Below are 20,778 nucleotides of genomic sequence, written 5' to 3'. Positions count from 1 at the left end.
TTTGTTAAACTAAATTGCATATGCTCACCCAGAATCCTTTGCGGTAGTAACATCACTGCAGATTTGTGATTTCTGTGGGAAAAGAAAGTCTTTATGGCTTGACTGGTGTGCAGATTTTTGTTTAACATTTTATTAATAAAATATATATATATATAACACGGTTGAGGCAAAATGTGAGAAACTAACTAGTTTGAACAACGCTGTATATGAAAATCTGTGAACCCAATTCACCATTACAGGTAAATTGATGGGGAAAGCTCTGCCTTTATAGTAACTGATAGTATTTCCTTGCACTAATTTTCAATGTGTGGGGAAAATGTTTTATATGTGTATTTTTGTCCTCCCTATGTATGCTTTTATATATATCTATCACATGAAAAGGGTGATGATAATATTAATTAAAATACCTAACAATGTGTTGGTATAAAGTACACAATTTGCCTTCAGAATTTTTATTTCTTTTTCTTGCAATAGTGTGTAACATTGTAATCTGTGCATTGTGGGATATCTCCTAATCCATGGGCTCAATGTTAAATAATTTCCCAGCAATTTAACATTGAATGAGAATCCCTTGCGGGCAGCCTCTACTGACTCTGTCTTCTAGAGTTATGGCTAAGTCGGGTATTGCACAATTCCAGTTAATACCAACAATGGGCAACTGTAATCAGCTGAGAATGTCAGCTGACAACTTTGAGCCTATCACTGCTGCTTGGGCTATTGCTTCCGCATCAGATACTACCATCTTTAAATTCTGCATGCTTCCATACCAGGAAAAATATTAGTTTTAAATTTTTTCTCCTGAATGTAGGATGTTTTTACTTGTAACAATCTTTTTCCCCCCCTCCTCTTAATTTGGTCTTTCTTCTACGCTCACCACATAAAACCAGTGCTGGTTACCTATACACTTTTGTTAATCATCCATTCTGTGCTCTCTCCTAGGCTCAACTCGCACAGACTGCTTCAGAGTTATCCATTCAAGAGGCAGAAGAAAAGTTAAGAACTGAAGAAGAGAGGAGAAATTGGGAGCAGGGACACATTGACTACATGGGAAAATATTCTTTTGACAATATCCAAAAGAAACTGGATAGATTTCTACAGTAAATTTAATTATTTATTTTTTTTTTTTTTATAATTTTTTTTTTTTTTTTTGAAATATTTGCAAAATAAGCCTTTTTTTCCCCTCATTATTTATTTGTGCAGTGACGTTTGGTTGTATGAATATTCCCATTAAACAGATTGAAATATGAATTGTAGCATACGAGTAAGAAATATCTAGTGTAATAATCCCGTATTGAGCAAAATCTGGCCTTGTCTTTCTGGTTTTCCATTTCAATTACAAATCTTGAATTTGTGACCAGAATTTTGTAATTTGCTTTGCTTTCTCTCTGTGATCACTGAAAAGTATTATTTTTTTAAATAGACTTCTCTAATTTAAGTGCTTTGATATTCGTTCGATGTCAGAAAAACTTGTATGATATAAAGCAACAAATTTACGTCCCTCTCATACCAGCTTAAAGGACCACTATAGGCACCCAGACCACTTCAGCTCAATGAAGTGGTCTCTGTGCCAGGTCCATCCTAGTTTTAACACTGCAGTTGAAAACATAGCGGCTTCAGAGAAACTGCCATGTTTACACTGCAGGGTTAATCCAGCCTCTAGTGGCTGTCTTCCTTACAGCCACTAGAGGCCGCTTCTGTGATTAACATGGAGTAAATCGCACTTATTTGACGCTGGATGTCCTCACGGAGTCCAGCGTCAAAAACATCCCCACAGGAAAGCATGGAGTAATGCTTTCCTATGGGCTGGTTTGAATGCCTCTGGCCAAGCATGCACATTCGGCTCCACTCGGGAGCTGACGTCAATGGAGGAGAGGTCATCATTGCCGACGGAGCCCGGCGCAGGATTAAGGTAAGCAAATAAATGGTTAATTAACCATTGATTTGCCGCGGAAGGGGCCATAATCACCTAAATGGTGACTAGGGTTCTATAGCGTTGGGAATATTTTATTCCTAACATATGTATTCCTAACACTATAGTGTTCTTTTAAGATGACGTACAAGAACTTGGTAGAATTACTTTTGTTTACATACATACTGAAGCATAACCAGGTTTGCTGTTTTATATTGGTTTCGCTTTGATTAAAACATTTTTACAGATATATTTTTATAATTCATCTTAGTTGGTGAGTTACTCAGTACTGATACTGTAACTTAAGTGTCTGTGATGTAATGATATCCTGTTTAAAGTGCCTTAGTTCTGAGTTTGAAGGAACACTATAGTCACCTAAACAACTTTAGTTTAATGAAGCAGTTTTGGTGTATGGATCACGCCTGTGAAGATTCACTGCCATTTAGAAGTTAAATCACTTTTGTTTCTGTCCATGCATCCATAGCCACACCTCCCCAGCTGTGACTCACACAGCCTGGATGAGAAGAGGAAAATGGTTTCTCTTTCAATCAGATGTAACTTACTTTGAAAGTTTGTATCTTCTGCTCCCTAAATAGAACTTTAATCACACACAGGAGGCTTTTGGAGGGTCTAGCAAACTATTAAAAATGCAGTGGATAAGAATTTTAAAATTAAACCTAATTTGTGAGAAAGGAAGTATAAACATTAGGTGACTCTTTACAAGAAGTGTTTATGAAGGCTGTGCAAGTCACATGCAGGGAGGTGTGACTATGGTACATAAACAAAGTGATTTAACTCCTAAACTGCAGATAATTGAGCAGTGAGACTGCATGTGCATGATCTATACACCAAAAAGGCTTCATTAAGCTAAAGTTGTTTTGGTGACTATAGTGTCCCTTTAAATCTACGGTGGGTATAGACATACACTTTTCTAATTGAGGCTTAACATTTTCGACACTGGTTGCAATTTAGGTGCTATCTAAATCCATAGATTGTATACAGAGAATTCTTTACATATTCTAACCAGTCCTTGAAGGTCAAACTTTACAAAATTGCAATGGGACTAATGAGTGTGGTGGCTTTTATTTGCCAACACTGTACTTCATATCCTTTCACAATAGTATAACGATATGTGACTTTTGTAGCACCTACTTTATTTATTTTTTAAAAACAATTGGGGTTATTCGCCAACGTGAGAATTGTCTGCTCTTAAATTTCTAATTTAATTTGAATTTCAAAGTAGCAGAACCGGACATTGTCTTTTCGTTTGTAGTTTGAATTTCAAATTTAAGGCCAAAATAGCCACTTTTTGAAATTCTTTTTGAATTCATTATTTTTACTGTTTAACCCTGAATGTTCTTTACAACTTATATACATGTGTACTAATATGGAGTGCAAAAAACAAAGTGATTTACCAACAGAGCTGTTTAGATAAGTTTGGAGCTCATATGGTGAACCTCACATCACCACTAAAAAAAGATAAACATACTCGTATAAGAAAAGGACAAGCCCCACACTTTCAAAAGATAAATACCACCTGGTTATATAAATGGCATATCTAGAAAAAACAAAAACTGTACATAGTGTTATACAGTCAAACGAGGGGCAAAACTGGGAGAGGGAAGGGGGAGTGAGAAAACTCACAAGACATCAGTAAATCCAAGCTTGTCTCCCCAAAGAAGGGTTAAAAATACGCCTGCTGGTGCTTCAACTTGCAGCTGTAGATTATAAATAGGAGGAAAGCCAATTGCGTGATAAAGTAAAAACAACACTTCTAATTATTAAAACTGCACTTACAAGAATATGTTCAGGCATTTCTAGGTCCACTTTTTTTTTTTCACTCAATAGGTATAGCAAGTGTACATAAACTTTTGGGCTTGTGCAGAAGCCAATACATTTAAAAAAAAAAAAAAAAGAGAGAGAGAGAGAGAAAAACAGTATACAACCACATCTTACAATATACAAGCCAATTCCTTGGCCCATTGGGACTTGCCTCCTGCCAAGGGTTTTTTCACTTGGATTCAGGCAATTTGTTAAAAGTAAGGAACCCTATCTTTTTGAGGATTAAACTTGCCTTTAGGCATCCTTGCTCCTCCAATGGGTTAATCATGTCTGGGAGAAAAATAAAAGTCAAACCCCTGATAAACATGGGGCAAAGAGATAAAAACAAGAAGATAGAAGGAAACATGAAATTAGGAGAAATAAGAGGAAAGAGATGGGGAAATATCAGGAATATATGTAGTGGAGGGAGGGGGAGGGCAGTGGGCCCTCTAGTTCTAATTTTTACCCCTTCTTTGGGGAGACAAGCTTGGATTTACCAATGTCTTCTGAGTTTTCCCACTCCCCCCACCCCCTCCCTGTTTTGACACTCTTGTTTGACTGTATAACAATGTACAGTTATATTTTTTCTAGATATGCTATTTATATAACCAGGTGGTATTTATATTTTAAAAGTGCGGAGCTTGTCCTTTTCTTATGCTTTGTATAAGTGTATGTTTATCTGTACTTATATGGGATGGCTTATAAATGGCGATTTTTACAGATTAAAACTTTATTGTTCTTTAGTGATAAATGAAGGTATCCCTCATTAGTTGTGCCTATGGCATTATATAGAAGTTGCAGCAGAATTTGATCCAGTGTAACATCACACTTGTGACACTTAACTTTGAGAGACTGCAAGCGGCAGGAATACCAGTATATTAAAATAAATACAATCTAAATCAAAACCATTAAAATCTTAGAACCGTGTTGTCAAACTCTGGTCCTCCAGATTTAATCAGACCACGATTTCCATAATTCTCTGCTACTCTGTCTGATTCAAGGAATTTTGGCATCTGACATCGGATGGGTGGAGTTTGACAACCTTCTTTTAGAACTTTAGGCTGGATGTGACTCAACTTTTCTTTTTTTTTTCCCTTTATTGCATAAAGCGTGAATCACAATATGCAAAAATAATTTACGACTATTTGAGGAGGGGGGGGTAAATGTTCATTAAAACTTTAAACTAACCAACTCGTTACACCAAGCGAATGTTGGTGCTTGAAGTGTACCTTTAAATAGTTAAAAATAATTGTATGCAAGCTCCTTAAAGCAATGGTCATGGATGTAGTATGACTTGGAAGCAGTAGGATTGGTATTAAGGTGGAACTAAACTTCATACCCTGTAGTATAAAACTTACAAATCTATTTAATGTAAGTGTTCCATGAAAAAGGTGTGTGTGTGTGTGTGTGTGTATAAATAAGTTATTAATTGATTAATTGGAATACACTGGAAAATCAAATATAGTAAAAAAAAAAGCTTGGTACAGTTTTTTTTTTTTTGTTTTTTTTGTCTACTGGTTGCTGAAAGGGTGAAAACTCCTTCAGTGACTTACCAGAGGCAGCGACCTGTCCCACATTGCTGCTTCTCCCTCTGCCGCCGCTCCTCCTCTGCATTACGTCGGCCGGTGGGTGAGACTGATCCTGCCCATCGGCTGGGGAGACCTAATGCGAGGCAATGCCGTGCATGCGTATTAGAGCTCCCCATAGGAAAGCATTGAAAATGCTTTTCAATACTTTCCTATGGGGAATTGAGTGATGCTGGAGGTCTAGCATAGGTTTTCTGTGCTATGAAGGAGGAAGTGCCCTCTAAAGCCACTAGAGGTGGAGTTAACCCTGCAAGGTAATTATTGCAGTTTATAAAAGAGTAGTGGGAGTTGGCACCCAGACCACTCCAATGGGCAGAAGTGGTCTGGGTGCCTGGAGTGTCCCTTTAAATCATTTACAATTGAAGTGGATGGATATTGTGTTATTAAACTTGGATATATGAAAGCTTCGATTTTAGACAAAGAAAGAAACGAGAAAAGATGGAGCCTTTAATGACTGGTACCACCGTGTGGGGGATGACCCCTGTATAAAGTAGAATAAAGTAAAAGAGAATTATCTGGCAGTCTATGGGGATACTAAACTGCTAGTGATTTAGGTTATCCTGCCAAAACCTTACATTCCGTTGCCAACTTAGCAGACCGATATCAGTCCTAAATCTTTGGATACTGTTCCTCGCTAAAAGTATTTCCTTACTTGGAACAACAGAGTCAAACTTCATGAAAATGCAAGAAGTGCCTCTAGTGGCTGTTTTGTAGACAGCCACTGGAGGTAATCTTAGCACCACAGTGTTTTACATTGCAGGACTAAGGTGGGCAGGCACACAGCACCTAGACCACTTCAATGAGATAAAGTGGTCTGGTCGACATTGGTATCTCTTTAATATGGGTAGTTAGCGTGGTCCAAATTGTCATTCATTTTGTATTTTTCCTTTGTATTTGTTATTCAAATATTCAATGTTAAACTTTGACGGTTTTCTTTTCTAAAATTGACAGTAAATAGAATGTAATTCAATATATTTTATCCACTAGCCATATAGACGTGTATGTTGACAAATCTAAACAAAACAGGCTTGTGCAAAATGTAATTTTTTATTTTTTTTTCTGCAACACACATTCTAGAGATTACCAGATGTGCTACCTCTGGCTGGGACAATGTTTACTACATATGGTCTATGAAACCACAGCTTGAAAATGTCATCTACTTCTAAGAAAGTATTGTCAGATGCCTTGGCACCTATTTTTTTTTTTTTCCCCTTTTACTTTTTGTTAATGCACTTAACCCCTTAAGGACACAATTTCAGAAATAAAAGGGAATCATGACGTAATATTTCCGTCATGTGTCCTTAACGGGTTAAATTAAGGTGCCTCCTTCCCGAACTTGTTTTTGTTTACCTTTTGACCGACTACACTACCTCATACTAATTGGTAAAGGTCTGCTTCCAATCCTACGTAGAATTAGTTGGAAGTACTTGCTTTTTTTTTTTTTTTTTCTCCTTTCTGAACAACCTGCTCTATTTAGTTCTTGTTTAGTTCTATTTAGTTTGAGGATCTGACCGCATTTTTTTTTTTTTTTTTTTTTTTGGTGTGGAAGCGCTTTTCATTAAATCATAATTAACTACCCTTTGAGCATGGTTATGAATTAGAAAATGCTGCAGAAAACATGCGACCGCATCCTTGTTGAATAGTTCTCACCATTCCAAATGGGAAGAGTAAAAACGTTGTACCTTGGGCAAAGTAGGTCCTCTGCTTAACCCCTTAAGGACACATGACATGTGTGACATGTCATGATTCCCTTTTATTCCAGAAGTTTGGTCCTTAAGGGGTTAATCTGCAAGTTAAACGTTAATCAGAAATCCACCATAAGCTCATTTTAACAATGTAAGCTTTTTTTTTTTTAATTTTTTTTTTGCTGAATAATTTTTTTTTTTTTTTTTAATATTTCTAATGACCATGCCTTTTTAAGATTTTGGCAACGACTGTGAAATGTTAGATAATTTACTAGTAAGTTGGAACATTTACAAATTTTATAAAAGGAGCGGAAAAAAAAGTCAAACTAGATTATTAAAGAAAATAGAACAGGCTAGTGTGGACTAATTTTGATTTAGCAATAATTTGTGAAACATCAATTTTCTGAAGTATTTATACATATGTGCTACTCCAGGAGAAAATACTGTAAGTTGCAGATTTAAGAAAGTTTCTTATTGGACAATGGATGAAAAATGAAATTCTTTTTTTTTTTTTTAACTATTGTTTATGCATTATTAAAAACTCATTATTAAAAAGTTAAACTCTACAGTTGTCGCTATATTGATTTGATAATTATGTATGTTTTTGTGTTATGTAAATGTTGTAATTTACATCTGGTAGAGCTACACAGTTTGCATCCAATTTCTCACCAATGGTGCTTTCATGTAGACCAAAATTTTATACAAAATGCATATTAAGGAGACGTACGCACACAAAAATAACTTTATGTTCCACTTGCCATACTGTGAGGTGCATTTAAAGTATCAATCTTCCTACTCAATAGGCTTAATTTTTATTATTTTTTTCCCCCTCTTTTAATGTGCAACACCGAATTACAAAACAATAAAAAAAAAAAAACAAGCTGTTGTGCCTTTTTTTTTCTTCATTTGATAAGGTGCAGAATTCAGAGTTGCAGGATTCGATTAAATGTTTGATCACACAAAATTTGTACAAAGTGCAATTTGTTTAAAACCGAATGTATATTTTTCACTACTTCCTCCAATTTCTAGGATCTCTAACATTTTCTGGAATGTTACCACTGCTTTTCTCTACTCATGCTAGGCAACAAGGTGGCGGGTGGAATGGGACTGATATACTGGATGGCAACAGTTTGTATATTAGAGATTGACTGGGCATTATAAGATGATGTTGGGAGTGGTAGAAGATGTCAGGAATCCTGGAACCTGAACTCACAGACCGAATCACTAAAGGAATACGTTTGTTATACCGGTCCTTAGAATGGGTTAAACGAACAAACAGTCAGTATAGCAAGCCGGAGTCAAAGGAGTACAGAGATCAGAGAATATGATTAAACAAGCCAAGGTCAATAAGAGGACAGGATAAACTTAGCTGAAAGCAAGAACAATATACCAAGAAATACCAGAGGAATGTGCTATTGGGCTTTCAAGAAACCACAACAGGGCAACAAGGAATGGGTGAGGTGTGTGTGTATATATAATCACTTAACCTGATTGGTCCTTTTCAGTTTGGATTTGACCACTATTCGTGGAAGGTACTTGACCTTCATAATCTGACTTATGACATTTTCATGCACAGAATTCCGCGTTCGGTTTGGCGAATGCAGAATTCAGTAGTTTATTCGGGCGCATACTTATGCACGCTAGCGTGCAGCGTCGGACGGAATTCCGGAGGGAATTGCGGCACTATGAGGTAAGCGGGCAGGAAGCCTGACAGAAGAAATCTGAGCTTGCCTCACTACATGTGACATTGTTGTCGAGCTCCGCACTGTCGTGGAGGATCTTCTGTTTCCTGTACTTAGGCTGACAGGAAGCTGGTCAGTACTCTCAGTGAGCACTACCTGTCAGACTGGGAAGAGGATACAGAAGAGACCCTACCGCGTCTTGGCCATGTTACTTTCAGCATCACTGAATGTTCTGTGCTTCTCTCTGAAAATGACACACAGGCCTACATTTTAATTCTTATGGATGATCTTTGTAATTAATCACAATCTGTTATAAAAAAAATTTTGTTTGCTTTTTAAAATTTATCTTAAAAAAAAAAAAAAAAAATTCACTTAAACCATTTTGAAAAAAAATTCTAACCGATTTTCGAAGTAAGGCCAAAAAAAATTAAATCAAGGACATTGAAACTGCCATTGGAGCAAAACCTATTCTGACAAACATTGCTTTTAATTAAGACTTTAAGTAAAACACTAGAATTTTTGTTAACTTGTATGACTATCCTAACTGATTCGAAGAATAATTTTTTTTTCTGCCAGGAGAAATTAAAGGAATCGGATTTTAGCATATTATTGCTTCAAGGGACTCTCCAGGCCCCTAAAAGCTTTCTGTGAAGTATCTAGTTACACACCCTGGCTTTCAAGCAGATAACCAATCTGGTTACTTGCTGGTTTATTTAATGTAGTGGAGCTCAAGAGGCAGCAATTGCCCAGAGCACCTTTCTAGCAAAGACTACTCATTAAGCAGCATTGGGAAGTCTGTGATTGGAAAGCCACAGAAAGTATGGGCTAGGGAAGAAGGGGGGGAGGTCTTGCGAAGGCAGCAGAAAAGAGAACTGAAGGTTTTTGCAAGCAGTTTTTAGATAAATAGTTAAATGCATGCATGTTTTAAATTGCTCCATTCAAGAATGATTTTTCTTTGTATTTTGGCAGTGGAGTGTCCCTTTAAGGATTATTTCATATTAGTGAGGTGACATTAGTGTTGTCTTTGTTACACCAGCAGAATGGAAATGTCCCACAGCATGGCTGTAACCATGGCTTCCACCTGTTCTTTGAAAGTGACAACTGTTGTGGTACAGTACTAATGGTTTTTCGATGTTCAGCTACTGCTAGGTCAATCTTACTAATCACTGCCTCAAAACGTGTATCAGAAGGCTGCAGTTGTTTGGATTCTGAAGGGTCTTCTGACCGTTTAAATAACAACGGAGGATTATGAAGCCTAACGTGTTCCCCTTCACAGTTACAAAGTATTGTATCATAGCATCCCACTGCACCTTCTGGATAAAAGATTGGTGTCATATAATGAGCTTTCCAAATGGTGCCACCTGAAAAACAGGCAAACAAAGGTCTTAGGCAATCACTTGTTACATATACAATCATGGTTGATCATTTTGGAATTTCAATATTTTAACATTATGTTAATTATTTCTGTTCAGAAATCTGCCCTGGAACATTAAGCAATTCATCAACACCATGTCAGAACAGTGAAGGTACCAAACTCCTTTTAGCCTGGATTGTGCTATTTTTACTATTGGGTTTAGCTTGTTAAGATTTGTTAAATTTCTTTGTCCACACTCTTCTGCTTGTGATAACAAGGACATCTACCTCACATGACCTGATGTCACCAGGACAAAGAGCTTGGCACAGCTTTAGTTCAATGTATCTGAATGAGTGAGGATAGCTTATTAAGTGTTCTTGCATAGCAAGACCACTTACTGTTATCTCACATAAATATTATTCTTATTATTATAGCCAAATTTACCACCCTAACTACTCCCACAGTTTTTATACTACGCATAGACCGTAATATACCGAAACGTGCAGATTGTTCCCAATTGGTGTGCTATTACTTTGTGTAACGTTTCGCCAAATGGCTCACGAAATATTATCGTGTTTGTGTTGAAATTGGTCCCATAGGAATGAATGGTGAAATGTTCAAAACTAGAGTGGGAGCTGACAAAAGCTGAAAAATCAGGACATGATTTCTAAACTGCCACCACTCCCTCATTTTCAGGCCTTTGGAATTCCATATGTTGTGGACTACATCTCCCCAGATGCTGTGCCAGTATTATAAAGTTATAACTTTAATGGAGGATGTAGTCAACAACATCTGGAGTGCCAAAGGTTACCTACCCACTGTCAAAACCCACCAAGTTTTCTTCATAATGCAGGGTTTAACCCCTTAAGGACACATGACATGTGTGACATGTCATGATTCCCTTTTATTCCAGAAGTTTGGTCCTTAAGGGGTTAAATTGAGTCCAGTGCTTATTAGTACATTTATGCAGTAATTGCTTCTAGTTGTAATGACTTTTTACAGCACATGAGAAGTTAAAGGGTTACTTCAATGATTTGAAGTGATCATGGTGCATGGAGTCGTTCTTTGAACTTGCTGAACATATGCAGATTAACCCCTCTGATGTCGTATATTGGTCAATGACCAGGTTAATAGATTTTATCCTGTGTAGTATATGATCTAAACCCAAAAAAAATTGTATTAGAATGCTGATTTAGTTTTTCATACTTACTGTCTTTTTGGTGCCAGCGAACAGCATGTAAATTTCTTCCACAATAATGAAACAAAAACTCATGTTCTGAGTGAGTTGCTTGATTTTTTAGTAACGGGACTAGACTCCGACCATCTATTATCCTGTTAGTAAAAAAGTAAAGTGAAAGTATCTTTATGTTTGCAATATAAAAATGGTCATGGGTCGTCTCCCAAACACTCTTCTGGGGCAATACTTTCATACCTTTTTGCTGTCAATGCAAACACAAATCATAAAGACGTCTGCTGTCCTGCACCCCTAGTAGAAACTGTATTTACCTGTCATTTGGTAATTCTCCACCTCCAAGCTGCACCACAGTGGGATAAATATCCATTAGACTTGTTGGTTCATCAATAATCGTGTCAGGACGAACAATATTTGTCCATCGGATTATTCCTGGAACTCGAATGCCACCTTCCCAACCAGCCATGCCTTTTCCACCTAAGTTGGATACATAAAAAAAAAAGCCATTGCCTAAATATATATATATATATATATATATATATATATATATATTTGTGTACGGCACATTACGAGGACGTAAGGCAACAATAATAAAGAAAGCAGTATTAGGAATAGCAAAGACCGTTGAGGTGTGCCGAAACTGACGTGAGGTTAGGCCTGTAAAAGAGGGCCCACCTAGGTGAAATGTTATAGAATTTGAGGGTGTGGTGGGAGGGGCACTTCCGGGGACGTCAACGACAGGTAAGCTGGGCTTACTGCGTTTAAATAGGGAATAATGTACCTCCCACAATTACAGGACAAGCCTTCTATTTGTGTACGGCACATTACGAGGACGTAAGGCAACAATAATAACGAAAGCAGTATTAGTAATAGCAAAGTCAGTTGACGTGTGCCGAAAGTGATGTGAATTTAGGCCTGTAAAAGAGGGCAAAATATAAGAAGCGATTTCTCAAAATACATATCAGTTTATTTAAGCACAAACATTATTTAGACATGTCATGGAAAGCCATTCTTATTTCTTTTTCAGGGTCAGGAATGTACCTATTTTATGTGGATGATTTCCATCTACCCATATTTTTGAAGATGTGAGTTGGTACATGGTTACCTGAGGCAGCTGAAGCTGCTCAAATGCGGAAGGAATGGCCCGTGAAGGCGTGTGGGTTATGTCCTAGCCGGAGTAATAATGTATGAATGTAATACAGAAATTGTTTAGTGGTTAGGGGTTTCCCTTGAATAGTGCACAATCCGGGGTGGAAGTGATTTGGGACATCAATAGTTTATCTAAAACTAGGATAGGACACCATTTGGTAGAGGTAGGATAGTATTTAATTTCTACCGGAGGACCTGTTTGGCTTGTTTTGGTATGGGTAATAGATAAGATGTAGTGGTCCTGTTTTTTGTTTAGGTGTTTCTTCTAGGGGCAAAGCTTAGAATCGGTTGCTTTCTCCACTGAAAATTATTTGGGTCTCAAAAAACCATAGAAGGCTAAGTAAGCCGCGGACTTTATAATTAGGTTTGTGGTGTGTTCAAAAGGGGATGTGTCGAGGATATCGCAGATACTTTTAAAGAGCTTACTGTCTATGGGAAGTCTCTTGATGGGATTGTGTACTGATAATCTGTGAACACCTCTTAGGGCACTTTTTACTGGGTAGGACGTTAGGAATGGAGTTTTGTTGGGATAGCTGGTCAACATGTAGTGTTGTATGCCTGTTAAGTAGAGTTTGATAGTGTTGTAGGCTAAATTAAGAGAAATGTGGCAAAAAATTGTGAATGCAACAACAGTTTCAACAGAAAAAACATTTATTATATGAAAATCACGAACAAAACTTTTAAACAACTTGTATGCTCTGAAGTAGGCTTTCCTTGTATTAGGGGACAAGCCTGCTTGTGCGAGAGATCTGTTATGTTGTAATAGAGAACTTAAAGCATAATTAGTTCTGTGAAGCTTGGAGATTCCCTGGGTTGCGGGTTTGCTGATGGATGAAACCTGAAAAATTCCTGCAAATTCAAGCGTGAGAGAGCATCAGCAGCGTCATTTTGAACACCCGAAACGTGAATACATGTTATGCAGAATTGCAGATTAGCGGCTAGCCAGGTCAGTCTCCTTATTAAATTCATAATCGTGAGGGACTGAGAGCGGCCTTTGTTAACTATATTACAGGTAGCTATGTTATCTGAAAAGCATCTGACAGATTGTCCACTCCATTCTTTACCCCAGACGTGTGCAGCTGCTACTATAGGATAAATTTCAAATAGAGCTGAGGTGGTATTGACATTTTCGAGTGAGGTGGTCTCAACTGGCCAAGAGTCGTATAGCCACTCATCACCGAAAATGGCTGCATACCCTAATGTACCTGAAGCATCGGTCCAAATTACAGGGTAATCGTAAGATATGGGTGAAACAAATAGCGACCTGCCATTCCAAGATGATAGGAACAGCTGCCACATTTGTAGATCAGCTCTAGCTGATTCGTCTAGGGAAGTTGTGGAGTCATCATCGGGGAGGCCGTGCAATAGTGAGAGGATTCTGGAAATGAGAAACCTACCCTGAGGAATTATTCTCATAGCAAAATTTAGTGAACCGAGTAGTGACTGTAGTTTTTTCCTTGCGCAAGTGCTTTGTGACATGTAAGTGTTTATGTAAGAAAGAATCCGGTCTACTTTCTCTTGAAGCAGGCTGGCCTGCATAGAGACGGAATTGAGTGTAATTCCCAGGAACGTAATCACCGTGTTGGGACCTTCTGTTTTGTCTTGGGCTACAGGGACTCCTAAGTCTTTGAACAGAGTGAGCATGTGATTAAGGCTGTGGGGTGTGTGTTGGTGAGGTTCAATGGTGAGGAAGTCGTCTAAGTAATCTATGACTACTGGACATCTGCAAGAGTTCAGTAGGAGCCAGGTTAAAGTTTCGGCAAATGTATATCGAATAACTTAGGGCTACTTTTGGATCCGAAGGTCAGTCTTGTAGCAAAATAGTAGCGGTCTTGCCACTTAACTCCATGCAGATGCCAGAGTGACTGATGGATGGGAAGCAGTTTAACCCCTTAAGGACACATGACGTATGTGACATGTCATGATTCCTTTTATTCCAGAAGTTTGGTCCTCAAGGGGTTAAAGGCGTTTGTGATGTCAGATTTACTTAACCAAGCAGCCTTCCTGGCATGAATGATTGCTTGGATGGCATAGTCAATTCTGGCGTATTGCAGGGAAAAGTCTCCTGACGGGATCAGAGCATTAAGGCTAGGTGTAGGGGATGAGTGAGGTGCAGAAAGGTCAATAATCAGTCTCTTTTTATTGTTGTATTTCCCTGTGGCGATTCCTAGAGGGTTTGTCCTCCAGGAAGTGAAAGGAAGAGTAGAGAAAGGACCTATCATGAAACCATTGGTGATTTCTTTCTGTAATAGTTCTCGTATGCTGTCTGGATCTGTGAGTGCCGACTGTAAGTTGGGGCATTCCAAAACACCTGTGGGGAGTGACACGAACCCTGTGTGGAACCCATTAGTGAAACCAGCCATGAGAAATTCCACAAAATGAACAGAAGGATGATTACACAGGTAGCGTTGCAACTTAGGTACGTTTATTGGTGTGGAAGATTTGTGAGCACACGTGCAACAGTCTAAAAGCACTATAACTGCAACCACCAGCATTGAAATTGTTGCAGACTTGTGCTTTACCTAGAAAAACAATTGGCCTGCCTATTGGCCTTCCCTCTGTGTTGTGTTGGATTGGTAACCAATATTGGCCCTACTGGTAAAAGGGGACGCTACGTTTTCAGGACAGAAATTGACTGAATTAGCAGCAGACGAGCAAATAGCACAGGAAGGGGTTTTAAGGCCTGCAAAATGCATAAGAAACAATACTGTGTCTAGCTGTTCCCAATCAGTAATGGTATTGTACTGGGAGAGTGATGCTGCGGATCTGGAAGCGAATGACTTATGATAATCATAAAATGCATAGCCCCCGTACTTGTATGCTAACTCTATCACTTTGTGTAGGTATAAGTCAAGTTCCTCTCTACGGAGTGGGAAAGCTGTACAGATCACATCTCTGTACAAACCGAATGCGAGGACAAATTCGGGGATGTTGAGTTTCCTATTTAGTCTAGGATCTCTAGACTTCATCATTACTGACAGATCCTTGAAGGTATAAGCCCTGTTCTCTACCACGTCTTGAGATGCTATCAGTAGTGATGCCAAGTTTATGTCCTTCCCTTCTATAATGTCACGTCTTAGAGACTGAGGAATGAGGTGAATGGGGTTTATGATATTGGTAGCTCTATTGGCTGGTAGAGGGTTATCTTTACCTCCTGAGTTAGGTGTGGGCTGAGCCACGGGCACTGGAATCTCTGTAACGGTTGTAATATTGTTTGACTCCAGATTATCCAATCTATTATTAATAGTTGCTAGTGAAGAAACAAGGGAGGCCATCATGACGTGTAATTCTGCAAGGCTATTTTGCACATTGAAATCAGAACTAGGGCCTGGCCTTTCGTTGTCTTCAGTAATATTTAATACCCTAAACAGTTCGGCTTTCCTGGCTGTAGCCGGGAAAGGAATATTCCTCTTTTTAAGTTCTGAGGTGATCTTAGGGATAGTCCAGGAACGATAGCTGGAAGCTGGACTTGGTGGATTGGGTCGTCTCTGCGAGCCTGATCTGAGTGGGGTGCTGGCAACCGACAAATCATCTCCTTGTGTAGAATCATTAGACATGCTACGGAAGTAAGGCAGATGGACAAGGTTAGTATGGTACCGTATAGATCGGTACTGACCCAGCTTACTAGGCTAGTGCCTACTGGCGAAATTGTATTAACTAGCTTAGGTTGGTGACAGGTGAAGCCCTGACTACTTGCCAAGTGGCTATGACAGGCGCTACCTATGATTTGGCTCGTGGGGCCTTTGTGCCACTGAGGTGGGTGGCGGGGTATTGGTCTCTCGGTGACACGTAACAGGATGTAATAATGATTGGCCGTGATGGGTGAGGCCCTACCCATGAGTTGGTGCAAGGCTCTAACTATGAACTGAGACGATTGGGCATGAACCTCTGAACGTAATGGTTGATAGTATGCCTTGCGGGACCACTTGACTGCTAGACGAAGAGGCCTATGGGACCGTACCTAACTTGGCGAGAGCTTAAACCTACTCGTAACCCTGCCTGGGTTTGACCGGTTTACATACCTGATGATTGACTTGTATGACGTATACTGAAGTGGAAAGAACAATCCTTACTTGAACCTAAACCATGTCACAAATTTAAGTTACAACCTAATCCCTGGGAGAAGCCGTAGAAATTTTCCCCTCCAACCAAAAGGTTATATACTAACCGTATACGTCAAAAAAGATGTAAGAAGATTTGGCGGGGGATAACCAGAACTCTTATAATGTAGTGGTTGCGTTTAACCAATAAGGCCCGTTTGTACTCTGTGTCATGAATAGTGTTATCTTAACAGAGGGGAGAAACAACATATAAAACTATGTCATCTAAACAATACTGAATAGTGTAGTTAGTAACAAGAAATGCATGAGACCGTGAATTATTTGTCCGTAGTTAAACACTGACACTTAATGTACCCCAAATGAAGGTACAGAGTAAAGAACCTCTCTCTCTCTCTCTCTCTCTATATATATATATATATATATATATAATAAGCATATTAACCGAATTTTGCCGCTCAACCTTGTCAAACCACAAGGTGGTGACAAAGCCAAAACCAACCAGGCTACTCAGCATATAATTGACAATATATACAAGTTTAACTAAATGGAGCCGTCGTAGTAAATTCAAATTGACAGCATGGAATCTTAATTTAAACAAAGTTTAACTACTACTGCAATATGTGAGTGAAATGCCAGCTTGAACCAATGACAGTTTATATCACACGAAATGCTAGTTTGCACGAACGGAGCTTTATAACTGAGTTTGCATAAAACAACCGAAAACCTGTTATGAAGTGTTTATATGTTCGGCTATTTGTATGTAACGAAAGGGTTAATTAACCGCATTAATGTGAACGGATACCTAATAACCCACTGAGTAGGTGAATTTTTAACCCCTTAAGGACACATGACATGTGTGACATGTCATGATTCCCTTTTATTCCAGAAGTTTGGTCCTTAAGGGGTTAAGGGGTTAACCCGAAATGCCTGATTGCACGAATTGTAGCGGCATGTGTAAGATAAACGGAGGATTATCGCATTAGCAGAGTTTATAAACAGAATATTTATATTCCTAATGCTGAATAAGTTAGATTAGTTTTATATCAGGTCGTCGAGTTTACTGTAATCAACCGTTTGATTTATTGAAACCTAAAGTGTATTATTTAACAAGTGTAAAATGCTTTGATTGATATTTATCTCTATACAATAAGTTAGATTACAAATATGCTTAAAATAGACATAACTATTAATGTATACCTTGTATTGAACGTAATGGTATAACAGTGGATTTACATAATAACTAACGAAGATTAGTATGGATTTATGCAAATGGACTTGGGACTTTACATGATTGTTATAGATAGTTTAAATGAATGCAAGACCACATGCATTGCTGTAATAATTAGACAAACGATTACCGAAGGTGTAATTGCAGATAAGAATATGGAACGTACGAATGATCGAGTATTACTCACGGATTAGCCGTTCGTGTGTTAGTAATACTTACGAACACGTTAGATAGTGACAGAATTGAAAGGCTGACTGCCGGCGGCCGGGAAAATTATTGGGTCCTGTGAACCGGAAGTAAAGCGATGCACTTCCGGGAACGTTGACGACAGGTAAGCTGCGTTTAAATAGGGAATAATGTACCTCCCACAATTACAGGCCAAGCCTTCTATATATATATATATATATATATATATATACATACATACACACACACACAGTACAGCCCTCACATTTTTGTAAATATTTTATTATATCTTTTCATGTGTTTACACTGAAGAAATGACACTCTGCTACAATGTAAAGTAGTGAGTGTACATCCTGTATAACAGTGTAAATTTGCTATCCCCCCAAAATAACAACACACAGCCATTAATATATAAGAAAAAGAGAGCGCTAGTACTGAATGGTTAACTGGCTAGCGTAATAACCAAAAAAAATCTAAACAGTATATGAAATATGATACCGATACCGTAAGTAGATAAGCTGCTAAAACAAAAGAAAATCCCAATTTCTAATAAAAATACATATATGAAATTTCAGCGCTTAATAGATAATCCCCTTATATATAATAAGGGTCTTAAAATAAGAAACAGTGGGAAAAATATGTTGTAATTATAAATTATAAACCATGTGTGAAACTAAAAATAAATAAAAATAAATATAGAAAATAAATAAAAATAAAAATAAAAAAAATAAAAAAAATAAAAATAAAAATGAAAAAATAAATAAAAATCCAACAAATAATAGTCCAGAATCAGATGTGGAAAAATGCCACTATCAGAAATCCAAAGTACAATAAAAAGGAGATGTGAATCCTGCACCAAAATCCCAATGTGTAATGGAGGGTAGGGGTCCAGATGTACGGAAATACCTTAGATAGAAGGGAAAACAGAAACGGTATATGGTGTAAATCCGTAACACAATTTATTTCTGGTATAAAATCCCCCCCTACATAAATACTCTTACACGAAAAAAGAGATACTCATCATTTAGCAGAACGCTTCCATGCCTAGTCGTTTGTTTAGATGAAACTGTAATTCCTCCAAGAAGACAGAAACTGCCCGATGCACTCGGGAAAAAATGTCTTTGATACTGGCAGGAAAACAACGAACTTGCGGCAAATGCGGCTTGAGTTAGAAGCCGGTAAAGCAGGGAATGCTGCAGATGAAGTCTCGGTAGACACCTGATCAACGCGTTTCGCCCTTTCTACGAGGGCTTTCTCAAGATAGGTGTCTCATGCCTGGCTTGGCAGTTATATACTTTTGCCGGGCAAAAATCATTTAAAATCTTAAAGGTATAGCTTCAAACAAATAAAAACTTTTTCAACCAACATAAACATTTCGTATCAATTAAAAGGCTGCAACTTGAAATATACAAATAATTGTACCAATAATTAAGATTGTGATGTCTAAGCATCTTAACACATAAAATCTGAAATATATCATAGCAACAATTGGAAAAAGTTACAAATGTTACATCTGTGTGTCGTTTTCCAATGTAGCAACATCTTAGTGAATATTCCGTATAATGGCAACATATATATACTTCTTTTCTACTTGAAGGGCCACAATTTGTTGATACTATTAAGGGGCAATGATTTGGATATTATGCCCTAATCGCACCAACACTATAAAGTGTCCTATCAGACATAAAATCGAATGGGAAAAATATATATAATATAGTACATACATAAAATGGAATTAAATAAAATAGAATAGTAAAATAAATGTCTTATCCTGTATCGGAGCTTGGACCTAAGTCGTAGTATATGGCAGTGACAGATGTTATATAAATCACAGTATCTGTTAGGCCATATTTGAACCCCAACAGAAATAGGGGTATATCTTCTAAACCCTTTTGGGACCAAAATCATAAAAAAACGTTTTGGGTGTAATAAACCGATAACTATAGTATATTCATTAATTCCAGCTCTGCATTTAGGCCCCAGGGGACAAGGGTCTTCAAATTGTAGATCCAGAACATTTCTCGATATGTTAACATTCTACTCAGTTCTCCTCCCCTCCATGGCACTTCTATTTTTTCAATGCCGCAATATGATAGGAGTGTGGGATCACGATTATGATGTGTATTGAAGTGATTTGAGAGTGTATGTTTATCAAATCCTCTTTTTATATTATACACATGTTCCCTGAGCCTGGTTTTTAATGTTCTTTTGGTTTGACCTATATACTGGAGGCCACACGGGCACTCCAACTTGTATATGACCTGTTTTGTATTGCACGTAATACAGTTCTTAATCTGGAATGTTTGTTTGGTTGTTGAGGACTGAAAGGTGGTACAATTTTTTCCTATAGTGCTTAATTTGCATATGTGGCAACTGCCACATTTGTAGTACCCCTTTTGGCCATTTAAAAAATGATTAGATCTAGATGGCTTATTATAGCTATGTACTAATCTGTTGCGTAACGTGGGAGCCCCCCTAAAGATAACTCTAGGTTTAACTGGTAAAAGCGTAGCCAAAGCTGCATCTTGGCGAAGTAGGTGCCAATGTTTCTGTATGCTGTTTTTAATCTTATATGCTTGGGCACTATAGTTAAACACTAAAGGACATAAATCTTCAGTATTCTTGTTTGACTCTGCACTTTTTTGCTTCTTGTGTAGGATGTTTACACGCTCTATATTTGTCACTTTTTCGAGAGCTGTATCTAGTGCTTTCTCGTCATATCTTTTTTCTATGAACTGGTGTTTCACTTTTTGGAGTTGTTGGTTACATATTTCAGGGTCAGAACAATTTTTCTTGACCCTTAGGAATTGTCCAAAGGGGACACCTGAGAGCCAAGTTGGATAATGGCAACTAGAAGTTAGAATGTAACTGTTGACGTCTACACTCTTGAAGAAGGTTTTGGACTTGAGGGTGCTATGTTGATCC

At 37.9% G+C, this 20,778-nt stretch overlaps 2 protein-coding genes across 4 annotated transcripts in view; one reads left to right on the top strand and one right to left on the bottom strand.

Moving 5' to 3' along the window:
- GYG2 (glycogenin 2) overlaps window positions 1-1,140 on the top strand; it is a 43,700-nt gene extending 42,560 nt beyond the window's left edge. For both annotated transcript variants that reach the window (XM_063450169.1, XM_063450168.1), the window contains one exon: window positions 940-1,140. In XM_063450169.1, the coding sequence (XP_063306239.1) occupies window positions 940-1,101 (162 nt within the window). In that variant the 3' untranslated portion in view covers window positions 1,102-1,140. The remainder of the gene's footprint in view (window positions 1-939) is intronic.
- An 8,476-nt stretch (window positions 1,141-9,616) lies between these two features.
- Window positions 9,617-20,778, bottom strand: part of LOC134607110 (arylsulfatase H-like) — an 86,335-nt gene continuing 75,173 nt past the window's right edge. For both annotated transcript variants that reach the window (XM_063450166.1, XM_063450167.1), the window contains 3 exons: window positions 11,544-11,706; window positions 11,248-11,369; window positions 9,617-10,044 (listed from right to left, as the gene is read on the bottom strand). In XM_063450166.1, coding sequence (XP_063306236.1) covers window positions 9,677-10,044; window positions 11,248-11,369; window positions 11,544-11,706 — 653 coding nt within the window. In that variant the 3' untranslated portion in view covers window positions 9,617-9,676. The remainder of the gene's footprint in view (window positions 10,045-11,247; window positions 11,370-11,543; window positions 11,707-20,778) is intronic.

This window comes from Pelobates fuscus, chromosome 1, assembly GCF_036172605.1.
Source record: "Pelobates fuscus isolate aPelFus1 chromosome 1, aPelFus1.pri, whole genome shotgun sequence".
Taxonomy (NCBI): domain Eukaryota; kingdom Metazoa; phylum Chordata; class Amphibia; order Anura; family Pelobatidae; genus Pelobates; species Pelobates fuscus.
Note: the sequence above shows the minus strand (reverse complement) of the source record. Positions and strands in the feature narration are given on the sequence as shown.